At 39.4% G+C, this 19,604-nt stretch overlaps 1 protein-coding gene across 5 annotated transcripts in view; it reads left to right on the forward strand.

Moving 5' to 3' along the window:
• The window catches only part of TNRC6B (trinucleotide repeat containing adaptor 6B), a 252,590-nt gene that overhangs the window by 88,912 nt on the left and 144,074 nt on the right, over positions 1–19,604 (forward strand). For 4 of the 5 annotated variants that reach the window (XM_061418603.1, XM_061418609.1, XM_061418605.1 and 1 more), the window contains one exon: positions 6,438–6,505. The exons of the other annotated variant lie outside the window; for it this stretch is intronic. In XM_061418603.1, coding sequence (XP_061274587.1) covers positions 6,438–6,505 — 68 coding nt within the window. The remainder of the gene's footprint in view (positions 1–6,437; positions 6,506–19,604) is intronic. 5 annotated transcript variants of the gene reach the window in all.

Below are 19,604 nucleotides of genomic sequence, written 5' to 3' on the forward strand. Positions count from 1 at the left end.
CTCCAGTGACGGGGAGAGAGTGAGGAATCCCAGAGATGAAGGGAGAGAGGCATCCCTGGCAAAGTGTCTGCTATTTAGTGGTCTGGAGAGCAGACAATCTCAGCTGGCACAGAAGAAAACCCCCAAGGGATGTATTCAAGACTGCAGTGAAATTGACAGATTACCTGAAGTGTTTGAACTTATTAAGAGGAGACTCACCACTCTGTTGGAGGGTTTGCGGGTGAATTAGTGAAAACACATAATAAATACCAAGTTAAAAAAATTTGATAGAAAGTATAAGACGAAGTAGTAATTTTTAGTTCCAGGGAAAAGAAAAAATATCCAAGAAAGGAAACTTATTCCTTATGATTCAGCTGTATATGTTATTTACTGAGTAATAGCATTGTTAGAACTGAATATTAATTTGAACAAAAATTGTGATTTATATTGGGAGGATGGGAGAAGGGAGGTACGTTTGTGTTGTGGGGTGGCAGCAGAAGAGCATGCTCAGTGGTGAGAACATGGAAGTGATGGGGTGTGGTTTATTCTTTTAAGAATTTGGATAGTAAAGGGAAGGGGAAAAATAGGAGGATATCTGGAGAGGTTATAAGGCCAAAAATAACTTTTTCAGAATAGAAGAGATTGGGCTTCCCTGGTGGCTCAGTGGTAAAGAATCCACCTGCCAGTGCCAGAGACACAGGTTCGATCCCTAATCTGGGGAGACCCCACATGCCAAGAAGCAGCTAAACCTGTGTGCCACAACTATTGAGCCTGTGCTCTATAGTCCAGGAATCACAACTACTGAGCCAATGTGCCGCAACTAGTGAAGTCCATGTGCCCTGGAGCCTCTGCTCCACAGCAAGAGAAGTCACCGCAATGAGAAGCGCACGTGCCTCAGCTAGAGAGTAGCCCCTGCTTGCTGCAGCTGGAGAAAAAGCCCACACAGCAATGAAGACCCAACAGAGCCACAAATAAATACATAAATAAAATTATAGATAGAGATTATGAAGTATTTGTAGGTTGAGGAGATGGGTTTACTAGAAAGGGAGAAAGAAGGGTTCCTTAGATAATAAGATCCCAGAGGAGGCAGTATGGTGTAGGTCATGAGTTGAGCAACAAGTGGTGAGGTTAACCTTGCAGAGCAGTCAAGGGAGGAAATGGGTGAAGATGCAGAGGTTTAAGGTATAATCCCCAGAGAAAAAATAAGGGGCTTTTGGAACTTTGTATTGGATAGGCTCACAAGATATTCGTAGGCATTGTCATCTTCAGAAAGGATGGACTTAGGGAGAATGCCTAGTGGGTGGATTTGATGTCTTTGAAGAGAGCAGAAAAGGTACAGGATAGATGAGTGAAGGATGTGGTACAGTAGGTCAGTCATTCAGCCCAGTCCTGGCACCTAGAAGGCATTGGGAAGTTTTGTTGAAAGAACCAATGATGGACCAGAAGGCCTGTGTTAGAGTCTGGGAAGGATCCACTGACAGAAGTTACATTGTTTCCCTCCTGGGCTCAACAGCAGGAGGGCAGCAGGTGAGCCAAGGATCACAGCTGCTTGCCAGGCCTTTCCGGAGCTACTGGGAAGGAGCTCGGGGAAAGGGAGGAAGAGGAAGTGCTGGGAGATAGCAGAAAACACTTCCTAAAACAAGTAACTTTGCAACCAGGGTTTGAAGGTTAAGTGGAAGTTCACCAGAAAGACGGGATGAGGACAGGCTGTCCAGGCAGAGGTGCTGAATGTCAGCACTGAGTGCAAGTTAATTGGTATGATTTGTAAAGGAACCAGTTTTGTAACTTCCTCCAGCTCTGCACTCCAGAAGCTGAAGGGGAAAAGGAGAAGGATTTGGCAAGACAGGGATGTCCTAAGGACAAGTTGGTGGTGAGCGAATTTAGGACATTGCCGAGAAAAGTCACCAAGATGCCTGTCGGCTAGAGCTCTGAATACACAGTGAGGGAAGAGGAAAACCACAGAACTAGATGGGACAATGAAGACTCCTTACAGATTCAAGTGGAGGGGAGGAGTGGAAGAGGTTCTTGTGGTCAGAGGCGGATCTCAGAGTTCATGGACCTCAGTGTGGAGAGGTCCGGATGGATGGTAAGACCCAGCCTCGAGTCCTGCCCACCTCCTCATTGAAGCAGGAAGGAGATGAAGCTGCCTAGGATGGGTCTAGAGTATCTGATGCCTGTAGACTGAGTTTAGTGCCCTTCCTTCCTTAAGTTGTTCAATTGCATTCTCTGGCTGTTTTGTAATTGACTAGTTTGTCTTTCCCACCAATCTGCAAGTTTCAAGGGGGTGGGGCAAAAACTGTCTTCTTTACCACAGCACCTAGCATGTAGTATGTACCCAACAAATACTTGTTAAAAAGATGAATGGAAGTGAGAGAAAGGCGAGGATATGGTGTAGTTTTCTTTTTGTTTTGTTTTGTTTTTTATTTATTTTTAACTGGGGCACAATTGCTTTACTATGTTATGTTGGTTTCTGCCATATATCAGCATGAATCAGCCATAAGTATACGTTTGTCCCTTCTCTCTTGAGTCTCCTTCCTATCTCCCACCCCATCCCACCCCTCTAGGTTGTCACAGAGCACAGAGTTCGAGCTCCGTGCATCATACAGCAAGTATCCACTGCCTGTCTAATTTTGCATATGGTAATGTGTATGTTTCAATGCTGCTCTCTCAATTTGTCCCACCCTCTCCCTCCCCATGGTGTAAGTTTTATGAATGAAAATATTTAAGCTTCTGAAGATGAGGTCAAGGGAGAGGAATGGTGGAGATCATCAAATTAAGTCCCAAAGTGTTCAAGACATTTGTAGAAAAGAAATAAAGATGGGAAGAGACAAGAAATAAAGAGGTGGAAGAGAATAAAGAAGGAAATGGTCTTGAGAAAAACAGGAATTGGCAGTAAGGAGCAGTGATCTTTCTGGACCATTTTTGTTGCCTTCTGAGATGCTGGACAGTGAGAAAAGGTAAGAACCCTGGTGAAGGAGATAGTGTCTTCTGGGGAAAAGCATTTTAATTGGTACTTGAAAGAATGAGCAGAAATGTGAAGTGAACGTGAGGCAGAAGACCAGGGCTTCTAGGCAAAAAGAGACATTATATGTAAAGGCACAAAGGGCCGAGAAGTTGGTGTGTGCTCCACCAGGCGTTCAGAATGGGTGAGTGAGGCAGGGGCGATAAAAAAGCTTACTTAGGCAAATGAACTGAACTTTTATCCCTCAAGAGAGGTGATAAGAGTGAAGAATTTCAAGGAGAGTGATGTGATCTTGTTTGCATTTTACAGTTTGCATTTGATGGAAGTGATTTGGAGGATGGATTGAAATAAGATGGGACCCGAAGGACAAAGACTAGTGAGAAGGCTTTTGTAGTAGTGAGATTTAGAGAAGCTGTCTTTACCTATGGCAGTTAAAGAGGATAAAGAAGGGGTGATGAGTGTGAGAGCTGTGTAAGAGATAGAAGCCACTGTACTTAGTGATTAATAAGGAAGTTAAGGGGTTAAGGAGGGGAGGTGGAGGGCCTGTAACCTCGATTATCAGTTTCCTGTTTGAGGATCTTGGTGAATGATAGTACCATTTACAGACATAGCACATATAAAAAAGAGAGGAAATCTAAGGACAAAGATGGTGTTTCCTTTTGGACCTATTGGACCATCCAAGTGGAGACTAATAAAATATGGGGGCTTCCCTGGTGGCTCAGATGGTAAACAATCTGCCTGCAATGCAGAAGACATGGGTTGTCTCGGAGTCAGGAAGGTCCTTTGGAGAAGGGAATGACAACCCACTCCAGTATTCTTGTCTGGAGAATTCCAGGGACCGAGGAGCCCAGCAGGCTACAATCCCTGGGGTCACAAAGAGTCAGACACGGCTGAGCAGCTTTCACGCACTTTATGGGGGCGGCAGTTAAAGATTTGAAAGTCATTATAGGGGAGCTTGTTGAAACTGTGGGCTTTTTGATTATTGCTTCTTGTCATTATTGTGGTTATTAAAAATTGGTTATAGATAAGCCTTTAAAAAACATCTAAGCAGAGGCCGAGTCCACAATGTAGCGGTCTTTAATTGGAAGGATTTTTAGAGATGAAAGATTGAGAAAATTTCATAGTATATAGAAAATAGTCGTTCTTCGAGAAAATTATTGCAAGAAACTTTAAAGAGTTTGTCATCTGTTTTTCCTAATTGAGGCATAACATTTATTTGTAAAGTTCAGAAAATGCACAGTTCATTGATTTTTTTCACATATGTGTACTTTCATGTAACCAAGACCTAGACAAAGACATCTCTATGTCCTCATAAAGTTCCCTTCGCAACATTGTAACCATGTTTTTTTCTTCTAGAGGTTTAGATCACTGTAAATTTAGAATTGGAGAATCCTGTCTCTCCTTAGCAAAGCCTGGTGGGCTCCAGGATCAGGAAGTCCACAGAGAAGAATAGAAGTCGAAACCTGGTTTGAATTTCGCAGTGTGCGTCTTTTATTATTCTTACTTACAATTCCTCCAGTTTTTCCTTTTAATGGAAAGGAGATTTTTTCCATTAAAAATCTCAATTTTTCTGTTCTTTCTGAAACTTAGCCTCTTAATACTCTTCCATCTTCTCCAGTATTTCTGAGAAATGAAGACTGCAGAGGGAGGGTTGCAGAACTGGAAAGCCTTTTGTTTTATTTGGGTTTCATTATGGTGTGTGTCTGTATTATTGTTGTCTATCTTCCAGATTACTAGTTTCTGTTAAAAGAAATAGCACAGGGAACTCTACTTAATGTGATGACCTGAATGGGAAGAAGGCCCAAAAGGGAGGAGATATAAGTACATGTATGGCTGATTCACTTTGCTGTGCAGTAGAAACTAACACATTGTAAAGCGACTATGCTCCAATAAAAATTAATTAACCTTGATTGCTGGGAAAGATTGAGGGCAGGAGGAGGAGAAGGGGGCGACAGAGAATGAAATGGTTGGATGGCATCACTGACTCAATGGACACGAGTTTGAGCAAGCTCCGGGAGATGGTGAAGGACAGGGAAGCCCAGCGTGCTGCCTTCCATTGGGTCGCAAAGATTCGGACACGACTGAACAACAGCAACAGTGGGTAGTATTTTTCTAAGTAGGGAATAATCCTTGAATACGTCTGTTGAGATCTCTCTCCTTGAATACTTTTGTTTGACTTTTTAAAAATTATGCCTTTGGGGGAAGTTTTCATAGGACTGATCGTCTCAGTTTGTGGAGGTAGCTCTGTCTTTGCCACTTAGTTTCCTTTATTGAGCAATAAACCATCTGGAATAATAGAATGCTTTGTTTCTTCTTTTGAAAATTGTATTCAGAAATAAACCATACTTATGAAAGAGAAAAGAAAAACACACAGTTACAAAAATAATTATAAAATAAACACCCATATACCTACTACATAGGCCAAGAAATAGAATCTATACCCTAGAAACCATGTGCCCCTTCCTGATTGAATCCTCCCGATTCCCTAAGATACTAATTAGCCTAAATTTTGTAATAGTTATTCCCTTTTCTTTATAGTTTTATAAACTATAAATATACATATGTGTCTTTATATATACATATGTGTGATTTTAAAATTTATATACTTGAATTTATGTTAATAGATTTATACTGGATTTGTATTCTTCTGTGACTTGCTTCTTTCACCTCGTATTGTGTTTTTTAACTCATCCAGGTTGAGGCGTGTTGCTGTAGTTCATTCATTTTCATGCAGTATTATATTCTATTGTCTTAAAACACCATTGCTTATTTGTCTACTTTTAGTGTTGATGAAAGTTTATTTTTTTCCTGTTAAAAATAGTGCTGCTAAAAATACTTTTGTATTTATGCACAAACGTTTCTTTAGGGTATATATCTAGAAGCGTGGTCACTGGTTTGTACAGTAAGCACGTAATCACGTGTAGTAGATAATGGCAGACTACTTAAAAACAGCGGCACCAGTTCCCCTCCCGCTGGAATGGGCGAGAGCTGCTGTTGCTCTGCACCCTTGGCAACACTTGGTATTGCCCAACTTTTACACTTCAGCCAGCCTGGTGGTGGTGAAATGGTATCTCTCTGTGGTTTTAATTTGCTTTTTCCTGATTGACAGGAGACTGAACATCTTTTCATTTATTTAGGGCCATGTATGCATCCTCTTAAGTGAAATTCATACTCAGTTATTTTGTAGAGTTTTCTGGTAGGCTCTTTTTCTTACTGTTTCATAGCATTTTTTTTTTAAATTATATTCTGGATGCTGACCTTTTGTCACAGTTATGAATTGCAAATCAACATGCTTCCTTTTTTTATTCTGCAAATCTGGTCACGCAAGGAGAGATGCCATATACAAACATGGAGAAGGAAACCTTTGACTGGGGCTCATGTTCTAGTTAGGCATGTAGTGGAATGCCATGTGGTTCTGTAAGCACAGGCCCTGCACTTGGAAGTGACTGCATCTTGGTTCCTGACTGCTGCTGACCTGTGGTGCTTGACTTTGCAGGTGGAACAGGAGGATTTTGTAATGGAAGGGCATGGCAAGACTCCACCTCCTGGTGAAGAAAGCAAACAGTGAGTCACGGTTTATTTAAGAAGGGTCTTATTACAGATCTTCAGAAGTACTTTGGTTAAACCTGCTGAGAGCATGTTTGCAAGGGGTGTATATGTTGGGTACATGGTGAAACTCCTCCCCAGTTGCTTTGGTGGCTGTTAATGCATTGCTTCTGTTTATAGACAGACTAACTGGAGGGGCAAGAAAGTTGGCTTTGTAGTTTTTCACACTTGACTAATTAAAATTTATGTTACGCTTTAGCAAAGGCTTTAAGGCTTAGGATGTTTCAAATTGAACTAACTCAGTCTGGTTGATTTCCAAAGATAGTGTAAAATGGTATATCCTTTTCTTAGCATTGTCTTTATGAAGTGAACTGAATTAATAGACTGTTTCCCTGCATTCTAAGTGTGAATTTATTTAAATAGTACTTCCTGAAATTCTGTTCCATTTAGTTATTTATACTTCTGATCTTTGTTGAAATAACAAATTGTTTCCCCAGAGGAACAGGAATTATAAATAATATGACTTAGCCAACATTCTAAATAATTCAGGATCTCTCCTCTAACTTCTTAAGGAGTGATAAGTTCTAAATCTGAAATTGAGAGTCCTCTGGGTAGCTTTCTGGTGGCAGTGAGTAGATTTTTTCCTCCCTCTGTCACAGAACTTGAAAAATTATGTTGCAGAGCAGACTGGTGTTTCATATGCCCTTTTAAAGGAAAAACAGTTAAGACTGGCTTCAAGTACTGACATAACTACCATTTTTTATTCAGACAGTAGTCTTCTAAGTTATTGGGACAGTGACTTGTGGAATTCACTGAAAATCTGTAGAGAGAAACTCTTTTCTCTCATCTTTTTTTTTTTCCCCTCGAAAATAGTTTTGGTCCGTCCTATGAAAATTTTGTCTCCGAAACCCTTTGGAATGAATTATGCAGAATATGCTATGCTGCCACAAGGCCAGGTTCATTAAAGGAGAATGCTTGTCTTGTATTTGTTGTGAATGGAAACCAGGATATTTTCACAGCTGGTTTAATTTGCTAACCAGGCAGTTTTAAAAATAGCTTACAATATAAATCCTAACTTTGCTGTATTCTGTCAAATGCACTTATATTCTGCATGGGTGGATGGAATCAATTCATCTTTAGCAAATTAGAAAGCCTAACATCTAGTCCCAGTAGAATTACAGGAGCACTTCAGGTGCCCTGCCCGCTATTCACTCTCCACTCCTACACTCAGGTCAAAGGTCTTATAATAGAAAAATCCTTGCTCCCATTTGACAAGAGTTTTCTGTGCACAAGAACTTTGCTTAGACACTGCCGGTGTTTTTTCCACCCTTCACAGCGTCTCCACTTCAGATACTGGAGTGGGTAACTTGCCTGCGATAATGCACCTTGAAACAGAAGTTAGGATCTGAATTGAATCTTTCTGACTTTAAAGTGTTTTATGATATCTCTTGAACTCAAATTCTTTGCCAACGTCGGGAACTATGTTCCTGAAAAGTATTGTGGCCAGCAAAACTGCAGTTGTCAAGATCAAAGTCTCATGGCTAAGAGTGAGTTGGGGGAAACAAGGAAAATGGCACAAAGCCTATTTTTAAAACACAGGTGAAGTTCCTATTCTCTGAAGGGTATCCATTTCCCAAACAAACCAGTCTTTATCTTCAAAAACCTGCTCCAGTAACCCCTATCCTGAATCAGCCCCTTTAGGTATTCAGGAAACATTGCTGGGGCAGATTCTCCCACAAGTTTTACATTATACAAACTATACTTCTTTTAGAGAGCTTCAGATGGCTCCAGCAGACTGAAACATCATGGGTTGTATACTTACCATTCTCCCTTGATAGTTTTGTTTTCACAAGTCTCTGCCTTTTCACAGATCAATCTTGTTTAATTTTGTTTTGTGAGTTTTTTTTTCCTGGGCTTGGTCAGCTATCATATATTGAAATGATAAAGCAGAAATGAATATTCTTGCTGGGTCTTCCTCCCATACACCTGCCCACTTCTTTTGTGGGAGTTGGGAGCAAAGTGGCTGTGTTGTTTTGTTTGAGGCAACAGAAATAAACAGATTGAAAAATTTTATTTTTTGTGTCTCAGAACTGCAGTTAGCAAAGGATCATTCCATCCGGATAGTAGGATCTAGGAACTGAATACTACATTCTGGATGCTGTGAGTGACATATTGCTGAATGACTTACAAAATTCCCATCTGTTCTTTTATTTTTTTAATTATAAAAGTAATATTTGGTCATCATAAAACATTCAAACAGTAAGCGTGAATTTAGAATTATTCGCTTCTTCTACCCTACCTTTCTTCTTCATCTTCTGAAACTTTTTCTGTGTATTTAGAAAAACAACTAAACAGATTTTTTTTCTAACATTCTTTGAGACTTACTTTTTTCATTTGACATCTTTTGCAGTCTATTTCATTCCTTTAAACATCTGCAGAAGTACATTCTGTTATACTATAATCATTCTCTAATAAATATTTTGGTGACTTGCACTTCTTTGATTATTAAAAATATTAATACTTTTTTTAACATCTTTATTCTTATATCTTTATACACAAATGTATTTCTGTAGAATAAATTTCTAGATATGGAGCTGTTTGGCTCATGGGCTGTGTTTTTTTACAAGGAGGTAGCTGCTATCAAATTACTGTTCAAAAGAACTCTATCAATGTTCATTTCCATCTGCAGTGAGAGTACCAGTTCCTCCACACTCTTAATGACAGTAAAATTATTTATCTCCGAATTTTTGCCACTCTAATATTTTATGGCTTTAATTTGCACTTTTATTCTTACTAATAAGATGGAATATCTTGTTAGTCTCTTGGCTGTTGATTTTTATATCTTGTACCACCTGTTTACATATGATTCCCACTTTTCTTTTGGAATGTTTGTTTTGATAGCTTTGTAGGAACCCTTTACAAAGTGTAGATATTAACCTTTGTCTTTTAAGATGTTTAAATATTTTCTCCCAGGCCTTATTGTTCAACATTGGGGCATCTTTCATACTGATAGACCACTTAAATTTTTATGTAGTAAAATCAGCCTTTATGGTTTCTGTGTTTCATGCTTGTCTAGAGAAGTCCCTTCTACTCTAACATGATAAAATGTCCTGAGTATTTCTACTGTATTTTTCACATTTAGACCTTTAACTGAACTGGTACTCGTTTTTGTCTTTGGTGAGAGGCAGAGATCTAACTTAATTTTTTTCTAAATGGGTTTTCCAAATGGCTGCCATTCATTGGTATTAGCGTGTATAGATAGCCTGTTTCACGTATGGAGGCAGGTGGAGCACAGGGATTATATAACTCGCAGGTCACAGAGTAAATTCTAGTAAGGATTAGGTCTCAAATTATTTGTTAGCTGATCTGTGCCACTTTCCTTCTTCATCTAACATTTTTACCATAGGTTCTGGAAGTCTTGAAGAAATTTTATTTCTGTGACGTTTATTTCAATGGTATAAGTTCTGTCAACAGGCAGTGTAAGGCAGCTAAGCATGTAGAAAGCTTTCTTGAAAAAATAATTGACTTCTGATATTGAAAATGTTTGTGCTAAATTGTTAACGTTTGGATCAGTTGTGCTGATTGCTGGTGTACATGTGAATAAGATTTAGCAGAGTATACAACTTTAAACATTTGTTTATTTATATAGTCTGAATATATTTGCTTTTTAATGAGGTTTATTTACTATTAATGTTATCTATAATCATTTTTTTGAGTATATTCACTTATGAGCTATTGGAGAAAATCAGACAAACCGAGTTTATTGCCACATAATATTGATCACATGACATGTTTAACACTGGGTTAAATATAAAACTAGACAGCATATTAAAAAGCAGAGACATTACTTTGCCAACAAAGGTCCATCTAGTCAAGGCTATAGTTTTTCCAGTGGTCATGTATGGATGTGAGAGTTGGACTATAAAGAAAGCTGAGGGCAGAAGAATTGATGCTTTTGAACTGTGGTGTTGAAGAAGACTCTTGAGAGTCCCTTGGACTGCAAGGAGATCCAACCAGTCCATCCTAAAGGAGATCAGTCCTGGGTGTTCATCAGAGGGACTGATATTGAAACTGAAACTCCAATACTTTGGCCACCTGATGCAGAGAGCTGACTCATTTGAAAAGACCCTGATGCTGGGAAAGATTGAGGACAGGAGGAGAAGGGGACGACAGAGGATGAGATGGTTGGATGGCATCACCGACTCAATGGACATGGTTTGGGTGGACTCCGGAAGTTGGTGATGGACAGGGAGGCCTGGCATGCTACAGTTCATGGGGTCACAAAGAATTGGACACGACTGAGAGACTGAACTGAACTGAACTGAAATATAAAACTATTACAACTTTTTAAAACTCAGCACGAGCAGATACTTGTTTATAGGTTGTGTCTGATCATCCTTATTTAAAAGCTATTTCAGATAAAATAGCAGGGCTTCCCTGGCAGCTCAGAGGGTAAAGCATCTGCCTGCAGTGCAGGAGACCCAGGGTCAATCCCTGGGTCGGGAAGAGTCCCTGGAGAAGGAAGTGGCAACCCACTCCAGTATTCTTGCCTGGAGAATCCCGTGGACGGAGGAGCCTGGTGGGCTACAGTCCACAGTGTCGCAAAGAGTAGGACATGACTGAGCGACTTCACTTTTCTTTCTCAGATAAAATATTTCTACACAGGCAGGATTTTGATTTGGTTTTACTTCTGATACAAGTAATGATCTAGATATCTGTGGGTATATCATTTCTTATAAATTATTTTGGAGTTAGATGTTAGTTTTGGTGTATTAATGAGTTTGTTCTCTTTTTCATTTCTTCCTTAAAATTTTAATATAACTTATAAACAAATCTAAGCTTTAAATCTCCATGTTGAAATTCAGTCATATTCTCAAGAGATACTTGTCTTTCACCTACTAAAAAAACTCAATTTTTCTAGTAAATTTTTATTGATTTAATTTTCTTAATTATTTTGGTTCGTTTTATGAAAGGTTATTGTTTAAAAACAAATCTGTCAGAGATATTTACACATTCATATTTATTGCAGCATTATTCATAATAGTCAAAAGGTGTAACAACCCAGATTCCATTAACAGATGCATGGATAAAGAAAATGTGGTATATACATAGAGTGGACTATTATGAAGCCTTAAAAAGAAGGAAATCTTGTCACATGCTACAATGTGCATGAACTTTAAGGATGTTGTGCCAAGCAAAACAAGCCAGTCACAAAAGACCGGTACTGTATGCAACCCATACGGGGTGTCTAACGTAGTCATAGAAACAGAAGGTAGAAGGTGGTAGTTGTCAAGTCCTAGGGGAAGAAAGGAGAAAGAATTAGTATTTAATGGGTATAGAGTTCAAAATGAGAAAGTTCTAGTGATCTGTTGCAAAACAAAGCAGATACACTTAACACCACTGAACTTTACACTTAAAAATAGTGAAGATGTAAAATTTATTTTTTTTAACCACAATAAAGAAAATTAGCGACCAGATTGAGAAGTTTAAATGTAAAATGTAGCCTGGATTTCAAAGACTTAGTACAAAAAAAGAATGCGAAATTAATGACTTTTATATTGTTTTATTTATTCATAGTACTCAAAAGCAATTAGGCCATTTGTTGGTATTTAGGAGAGCATTCCTTTAAATAAGAGAAAGGACTCTGAACAGAAAAATCTCATCCTTTTATGAAAACATGAGACCAAATTCTCAATCATCTGTATTCTGCTTAATCATGAAAAAGAGCAAGAATTCAAGTTATAAAATAAATTAAACCAAACTGCCTTGTTACAAAAGAAATGAAGCTCAGGTTGCCCTTGGCTCCAAAGTCCTTATTTTCACACTACAGTGTTTTGAGTGAAAGTGAAAAGGTGTTAAAGTTGCTCAGTCCGTCAGTTCAGTCGCTCAGTCATGTCCAGTTCTTTGCTACCCCATGGACTGCAGCACACCAGGCCTCTGTCCCTCACCATCTCCTAAAGTTTGCTTAAGTTCACGTCCATTGCATCTGTGACACCATCCAGCCTTCTCATCCTCTGACGCCCTCTTCTTCTTCTGCCCTCAATCTTTCCCAGCATCAGGTACATTTCCAGTCAGTCAGCTGTTCATATCAGGTGACTAAAATACTGGAGCTTCAGCTTCAGCATCAGTCCTTCCAGCGAGTATACAGGGTTGATTTCCCTTAAGATTGACTGGTTTGATCTTGCTGTCCAAGGGACTTTCAGGAGTCATCTCTAGTTAAAAGGCATCAATTCTTTGGTGTTCTGCCTTCTTTATGGTCCAGCTCTCACAATTATATGTGACCACTGGGAAGACCATAGCTTTGACTATACGGACCTTTGTCGGCAGAGTAATTTCTGTTTTCAACACACTGTTTAGGTCTGTCATAGCTTTCCTGCCAAGAGGCAATCGTCTTCTGATTTCATGGCTGCAGTCACCATTTGCAGTGATTTTAGAGCCCAAGAAGAGGAAATCTGTCCCTACTTCCACGTTTCCCTTCTATTTGCCATGAAGTAATGGGGCCAGATGCCATGGTCTTAGATTTTTAATACTTAGTTTTAAGCTGGTTCTTTCATTCTCCTCCTTCACCCTCAAGAGGCTCTTTAGTTCATGTTCACTTTCAGCCATTAGAGTGGTATCATCCGTATATCTGAGGTTGTTGATGTTTCTCCCACCTATCTTGATTCCAGCTTGAAACTTATCCTGCCTGGCATTTCTCATGATGTGCTCAGCGTATAGGTTAAACGAACAGGGTGACAGCAGACAGCCCTGTTGTACTCCTTTCTCAATCTTGAACCAACAAGTTGTTCTATACAGTGTTCTAACTGTTGCTTCTTGATCCGCATACATGTTTCTCAGGAGTCAGGTAAGACGGTCTGGTATTCCCATCTCTTTAAGAACTTTCCACAGTTTATTTTGATCCACACAGTTAAAGGCTTTAATGTAGTCAATGAAACAGAGGTAGATGTTTTCTGAAATTCCCTAGCTTTCTCTATGATCCAGCAAATATTGGCAATTTGATCTCTGGTTCCTCTTCCTTTTTTAAACCCAGCTTGGGTATCTGGAAGTTCTTGGTTTGCATGATGCTGAAGCCTAGCATGCAAAATTTTATGCATGACCTTGCTATCGTGGGAGATAAGTGCAATTGTCCAATGGTTAGCACATTCTTTAGTACTGCCCTTCTTGGGAATTAGGATGAGGATTGACCTTTTCCAGTCCTGTGGCCATGGCTGAGTCTTCCGTATTTGCAGATATATTGAGTGCAACACTTTGATGGCATCATCCTTTAAGGTTTTGAATAGTTCTACTGGAATTCCATCACATCCACTAGCTTTATTAACAGCAGTGCTTCCTAAGGCCCATTTGACCTTGCTCTCCAGAATGTCTGGTTCTGGGTGACTGACCACACCATCATGGTAATCTGGTTCATGAAAATCTTTTTGTATAGTTCTTCTGGGTATTCTTTCCATCTCTTACTGATCTCTTCCGCGTCTACTAGGTCTCTACTGTTTCTGTCCTATATTGTGCCCACCTTTGGGTGAAATGTTCCCTTGATATCTCCAATTTTCCTGAAGAGATCTCTAGTATTTCCCCTTCTATTGTGTTTTCTTGTAGTTTTAGGCACTGTTCGTTGAAGAAGGCCTCCTTACCCCTCTCTGTGCTGTTCTTTGGCACTCTGCATTTAGTTGGATATAACTTTCCCTTTCTCTCTTGCTTTTTGCTTTCTCTTCTTTCTTTCAGTTCAGTTCAGTTCAGTCACTCAGTCGTGTCTGACTCTTTGCAACCCCATGAATCGCAGCACACCAGGCCTCCCTGTCTATCACCAACTCCCGGAGTTCACTCAAACTCACGTCCATCGAGTCGGTGATACCATAGCTATTTGTAAAGCCTCCTCAGATAACCACTTTACCTTCTTGCTTTTCTTTTTCTTTGGGATGATTTTGTTTGCTGCCTCCTATACAATATTACAGACTTCTGTCCATAGTTCTTCAGGCACGCTGTTTTCTGGGTGTAATCCCTTGATTCTATTCATTACCTCCACTGCATATTCATAGGGAATTTAAGTCATACCTGGCTGGCCTACTGGTTTCCCCCGATTTCTTTAGTTTTAAGCCTGAATTTTGCTATGAGAAGCTGATGATCTGAGCCACAGTCAGCTCCAAGTCTTGTTTTTGCTGACTTTACAGCTTGTCTATCTTTGACTACAAAAGTGAAAGTAAAAGTCACTCAGTTGGACAATTTTATTTTTGATATTGGCCATTTGGTGATGTCCATGTGTAAAGTCATCTCTTGTGTTGTTGAAAAAGGGTATTGCTATGATCAGTGCATTCTTTTGGCAGAATTCAGTTAGCCTTTGCCCAGCTTCATTTTGTTATTCAAAGCCAAACTTGCCTGATACTCCAGGTATCGCTTGACTTCCTACTTTTGCATTAAAATCCCCAGTGATGAATAGAACATCTTTTTTTGGTGTTAGTTCTAGGAGGTCTTTTAGGTCTTCATAGAACTGATCAACTTCAGCTTCTTCAGCATCGGTGGTAGGGGCATAGACTTGGATTACTGTGATGTTGAATGGCTTGCCTTGGAAATGAACTGAGATCATTTTGTCGTTTGCATTTTGGACTCTTTTTGTTTATTGTGAGCACTACTCCATTTTTTCTGTGGGATTCTTGCCCACAGTAGTCGATACAATGATCATCCGAATTAAATTCACCCATTCTGGTCCATTTAATCGGTCCATTTCTGGTTCACTGATTCCTAAGATGTCAATATTTATTTTTATCGTCTCCTGCTTGACCATGTCCAATTTACCTTGATTCACGGACCTAACGTTCCAGGTTCCTACACAATACTGCTCTTGGCAGGATTGGATTTTACTTTCATCACCAGACACATCCACAACTGAGCATCGTTTACACTTGGCCTAGACACTTCATTCTTTCTGGGGCTATTACTAGTTCTCCTCCACTCTTCCTCAGTAGCATATTGGACACCTTCAGACCTGGGGGACTCATCTTTCAGTGTCATATCTTTTTGTCCTTTTATGCAGTTCGTGAGATTCTCATGGCAAGTACACTGGGGTGGGTTACCGTCCCCTCCTCCAGTGGACCACATTTTGTCAGAACTTTCTGATAACCCATCTGTCTTGGGTGGCCCTGCACGGCATGGCTCATAGCTTCATTGAGTTATACAAGCCCCTTCACCACAACAAGGCAGTGATCTGTGATGGGACAATGCAGGAGACCCAGGTTCAATCCCTGGGTTGGGAAGATCCCCTCTAAGGAAGTGGCAACCCACTCCAGTATTCTTGCCTGGAGAATCCTATGGACAGAGGAGCCTGGTGGGCTATAGTCCACTGGGTCACAAAGAGTTGGACACAACTGAGTAACTTAAACACTTGCACTTTTTTTATCCCCTTTTTATGTGTTGGTGATATGATTAATTATATCAGTTTGTGTATTTCAACTCTTCTTAGGGTACTATCTTTTTTGTCTCTTCCTAAGAGAGAATCTATTCTTGCAAGGAAGACCTGTAAGGAAATTAAATGTTGAAGACAGTTTTATGTTGATTCAGAGAGAGGAATATAATTTGGAGAGTCAACACTACCTTTTATGCCCCAGTGTGATATAGTATCCTTTCTGCTTGAGGTTCTGTTTTTTAAATGTCTTAACTCCAGTGTCTTGATTAGATTCTCTTCTAACTAATTACATTCTTTGCAACTTAAATGTCTAGTTATAAAATGTCCTTTTAATTTTTCTGAATTATTATTAGACCTTTTATGAATTCTGATAGCTAGTCCTTACCTTTATTTCTGCTCGTACTCTTAACTCCTCCTTCTACAGTTCTCTCTTCACATTCATCTTATGCTGCGGTGCAGCTTTTAAAAGTTTAGTTTTTGCAGATCTCTACAGTTGATAGTCCTTGTTTTATATTGACTACCAAATTTAACACTAAACTCTTAGAGAACCATTTGTTTGGTGCTTACTTAAAGGCTTTAGAAGTACTTCTCTGTTGGTCCAGTGGTTAAGAATTCACCTTCCAATGCAGGCAGTGCAGGTTTGATCCCTGTTTGGGGAGGAAGGCCCGCATACCACGCAAAGACCCAGCATAGCCAAAAATAAATAATAAAGGCTTTGGGAAGCTTTGTAACATTTCCTAAATACAGAGGAAATGAAAGTATTTCCACATTACTCACTTTATAGATAATTATCTTCAAAACGCAGACCTTGGTATTTGGCCGTAGGAAAGGGTTTTTTGGTGGTTTAATGTTTTATTTTCTGTTTTCTACCATCAGTTTTTATTAGCTTTCCCCCTGCCTTTGGACCATTAAAATATGTACATGGTGAAATAAACTTACTAAGAACAAATTGAAACCTTCTGTAATTTCAGTCATAAATTGGGCATCAGAGAAATGGTTGGGTTTCTCTCTTCATATTGTTTTTGGGAGAAAAGAAGTGAGTGTTATTTTCAAGTTGATTGGTATTTTGAAAATGCCACAAAGAGGTTCAATAGATAGTTATTTATGCTCATGGAATTTTTGCTGCTGAAAGTTTTAGTATAACCATAAACATTTTGTACTAGGTCTTTGGGAAACTTTCACTTGCTAATAAATTTTCTAGTTTGCACAGAAGTCACTTAAATTAATTGTTTGAAAATGTCTTTAAGTTCTAAGCTGTATTTTATGAGGTTTTCCCTGTGTTTCCTAATTGCAAATGACTGTACACTGTGTGGATTGCTGGTCTTTATAGGCAAAGGTGCCGACTTTAAACACAGTGAATAGGGTAGCACATGTGTCTCTCAGAAAACTACAATTCACTTACTAAAAGGCTTATTTATTTAGCTTATATTTTACTTATGGACAGATAATATGCCTTTATGGAAAAGCATTACTTGAAAGGCAAGATGTATTTGCCCAATTCCTTGAAATTGGTGTTTTAAGGCTGCCTTTTTCGAGATGTTACTCTTACCATGTAGTTGTGAAATGTTTTGAACATAGGATTATGTAAGTATAGACAAAAGAAGCGCATGTTCAGTTGCAGGAATTTTCAGTGGTATCATGAAGAGAGGGTAATGTTTGTTTCCCGAAAGTTTTATGTTCGCTAGAGGGTCTGGACACACGTTCTTCCCTAAGCACCACACCTTTCCCCTTTCCGCCGGAGTCTCTCTGAGCTGCGGTTTGGGCAGAAGTACTGGGGCAGCAGTGGGTGGAGGCTGGGGGGTGATGAGGGAGAGATTGTAGTAAAGAGGAGGCACAGCATGAAGGCAGGTGGCGGAAGGTGAAAGGTCAGGCTAGGGGTTTATGCTCTGTCTTCAGCTCTACAAGAACAGACTTTTGCCAACATGGTCACTGCTGTTGGCACCAGAAAGCATCAATAAATGTATATTAAATAAATGAGGACATCAGTAAGTTTCCACAGACTAGTAAGAATCCCTGTTCTATACACTCACTTTGAAAATCTGAGGTGGGGTGACTAAAAATCCTAACTCCAGAATACTGTATTCATTATCAGCAGAAGAAAAGTAAAGGGATAACCTGCCATGTTTGACTTTATATTCAGTACTTTCTTAAGTACATCCCAACAGACCCAATTTTGTCACAGTTCTCTCTTAAGTGTCCCTACCTGTAAAACAGTTGATTGTGCTTATTTTGAAATGAAAAAAAAAAAAGAAAAGATTTTCTATCCAAGCCTGAAGTCTTTCTTTGCTTCTGAGGGCCTCCATAGGATGCCTTTAGCCTACTTATACATATTTCTTCTACTGTTTAAAAGATCTTCCTGCTCCTGCCCAGTGTCTCTCCATAAGATCTTCCATGTATATCTGGTTTCCTTACCCCTTACATGCCTTTGTTCAAGCAAAGAGACCCTTCTGTCTGACCAGGAACAAATCTAGGTTTTGTGGGAATGCTCTTTAAGAAAAAGAAAATTAGATAACCAACAGGGACCTATAGTTCGAGAGTGGGAACTCTACTCAGTGTTCTGTTGTAATGTGTATGAGAAAAGAATCTAAAAAGGAATGAACATATGTATATGTATATGTATAACTGAATCACTTTGCCGTATACCTGAAACTAACACATTGTAAATTAACTATACTCCCGATAAAATTTTTAAAAAAGAAAAAAATTAATTTCATTTACATAATTAGAGGTGCATGTGTGCTAAGTCGCTTCAATTGTGTCTGACTCTTTGTGGGACTATGGACTGTAGCTTGCCAGGCTCCTCTGTCCATGGGATTCCCTGGGCAAGAGTACAGGAGTGAGTTGCCATGCCCTCCTCCGGGGATCTTCCTGACCCGGCGATCGAACCTGTGTCTCAGGGATTGAACCTGCATCTCTTATGTCTCCTGCATTGGCAGGCGGATTCTTTACCACTAATGCCACCTGGGAAGTCCTAATTAGAGGTACAGAAGTGAATATTTATTTACAATGAGGAAAGAAATCACAAAAATGGCAACTCAAGAATTGACAAATACAAAATTCAGAAAATAACATAATTTTATATTCATTTGTATTAATATTTCCCTAACATGTTGCTGTGAAATTTTTTTCCAACATTTTTTGGCTGCTTCCACTTTGATTACCTCTTCATATTACAATTCTGTGACATTTTCTAAAAAGAGATAAAAAGATAATTCAATGTCTTCTATAACATGGTTGACCAAAGTATGCTTTTTGTTATTGATAGATTTTAAATGTTCCTTTCAGCTTCACAACTACTGCTGCTATTGTTCAGTTGACCAGTTGTGTCTGACTCTTTGTGACCCCATGGACTGCAGCACTCCAGTCTTCGCTGTCCTTCACCGTCTCCCAGAGTTTGCTCAAACTCATGTTCATTGAGTTGTTGATGCCATATAACCATCTCATCCTCTGTTGCCCTCTTCTCCTCTTGCCTTCAGTCTTTCCCAGCATCAGGGTCTTCTATAATGAATTAGCTCTTTGCATCAGGGGGCCAAAGTATTGGAGTTTCAGCATCAGTCCTTTGAATGAATATTCATGATTAATTTCCTCAAGTATTGACTGGTTTGATCTCCTTGCAGTCCAAGGGACTCTCAAGAGTCTTCTCTAACACCACAGTTCAAAAGCATCAATTCTTCGATGCTCAGCCTTCTTTATGGTCCAACTCTCACATCCATACATGACTAC

Source organism: Bos javanicus, chromosome 5, assembly GCF_032452875.1.
Source record: "Bos javanicus breed banteng chromosome 5, ARS-OSU_banteng_1.0, whole genome shotgun sequence".
NCBI classification, from domain to species: Eukaryota; Metazoa; Chordata; class Mammalia; order Artiodactyla; family Bovidae; genus Bos; species Bos javanicus.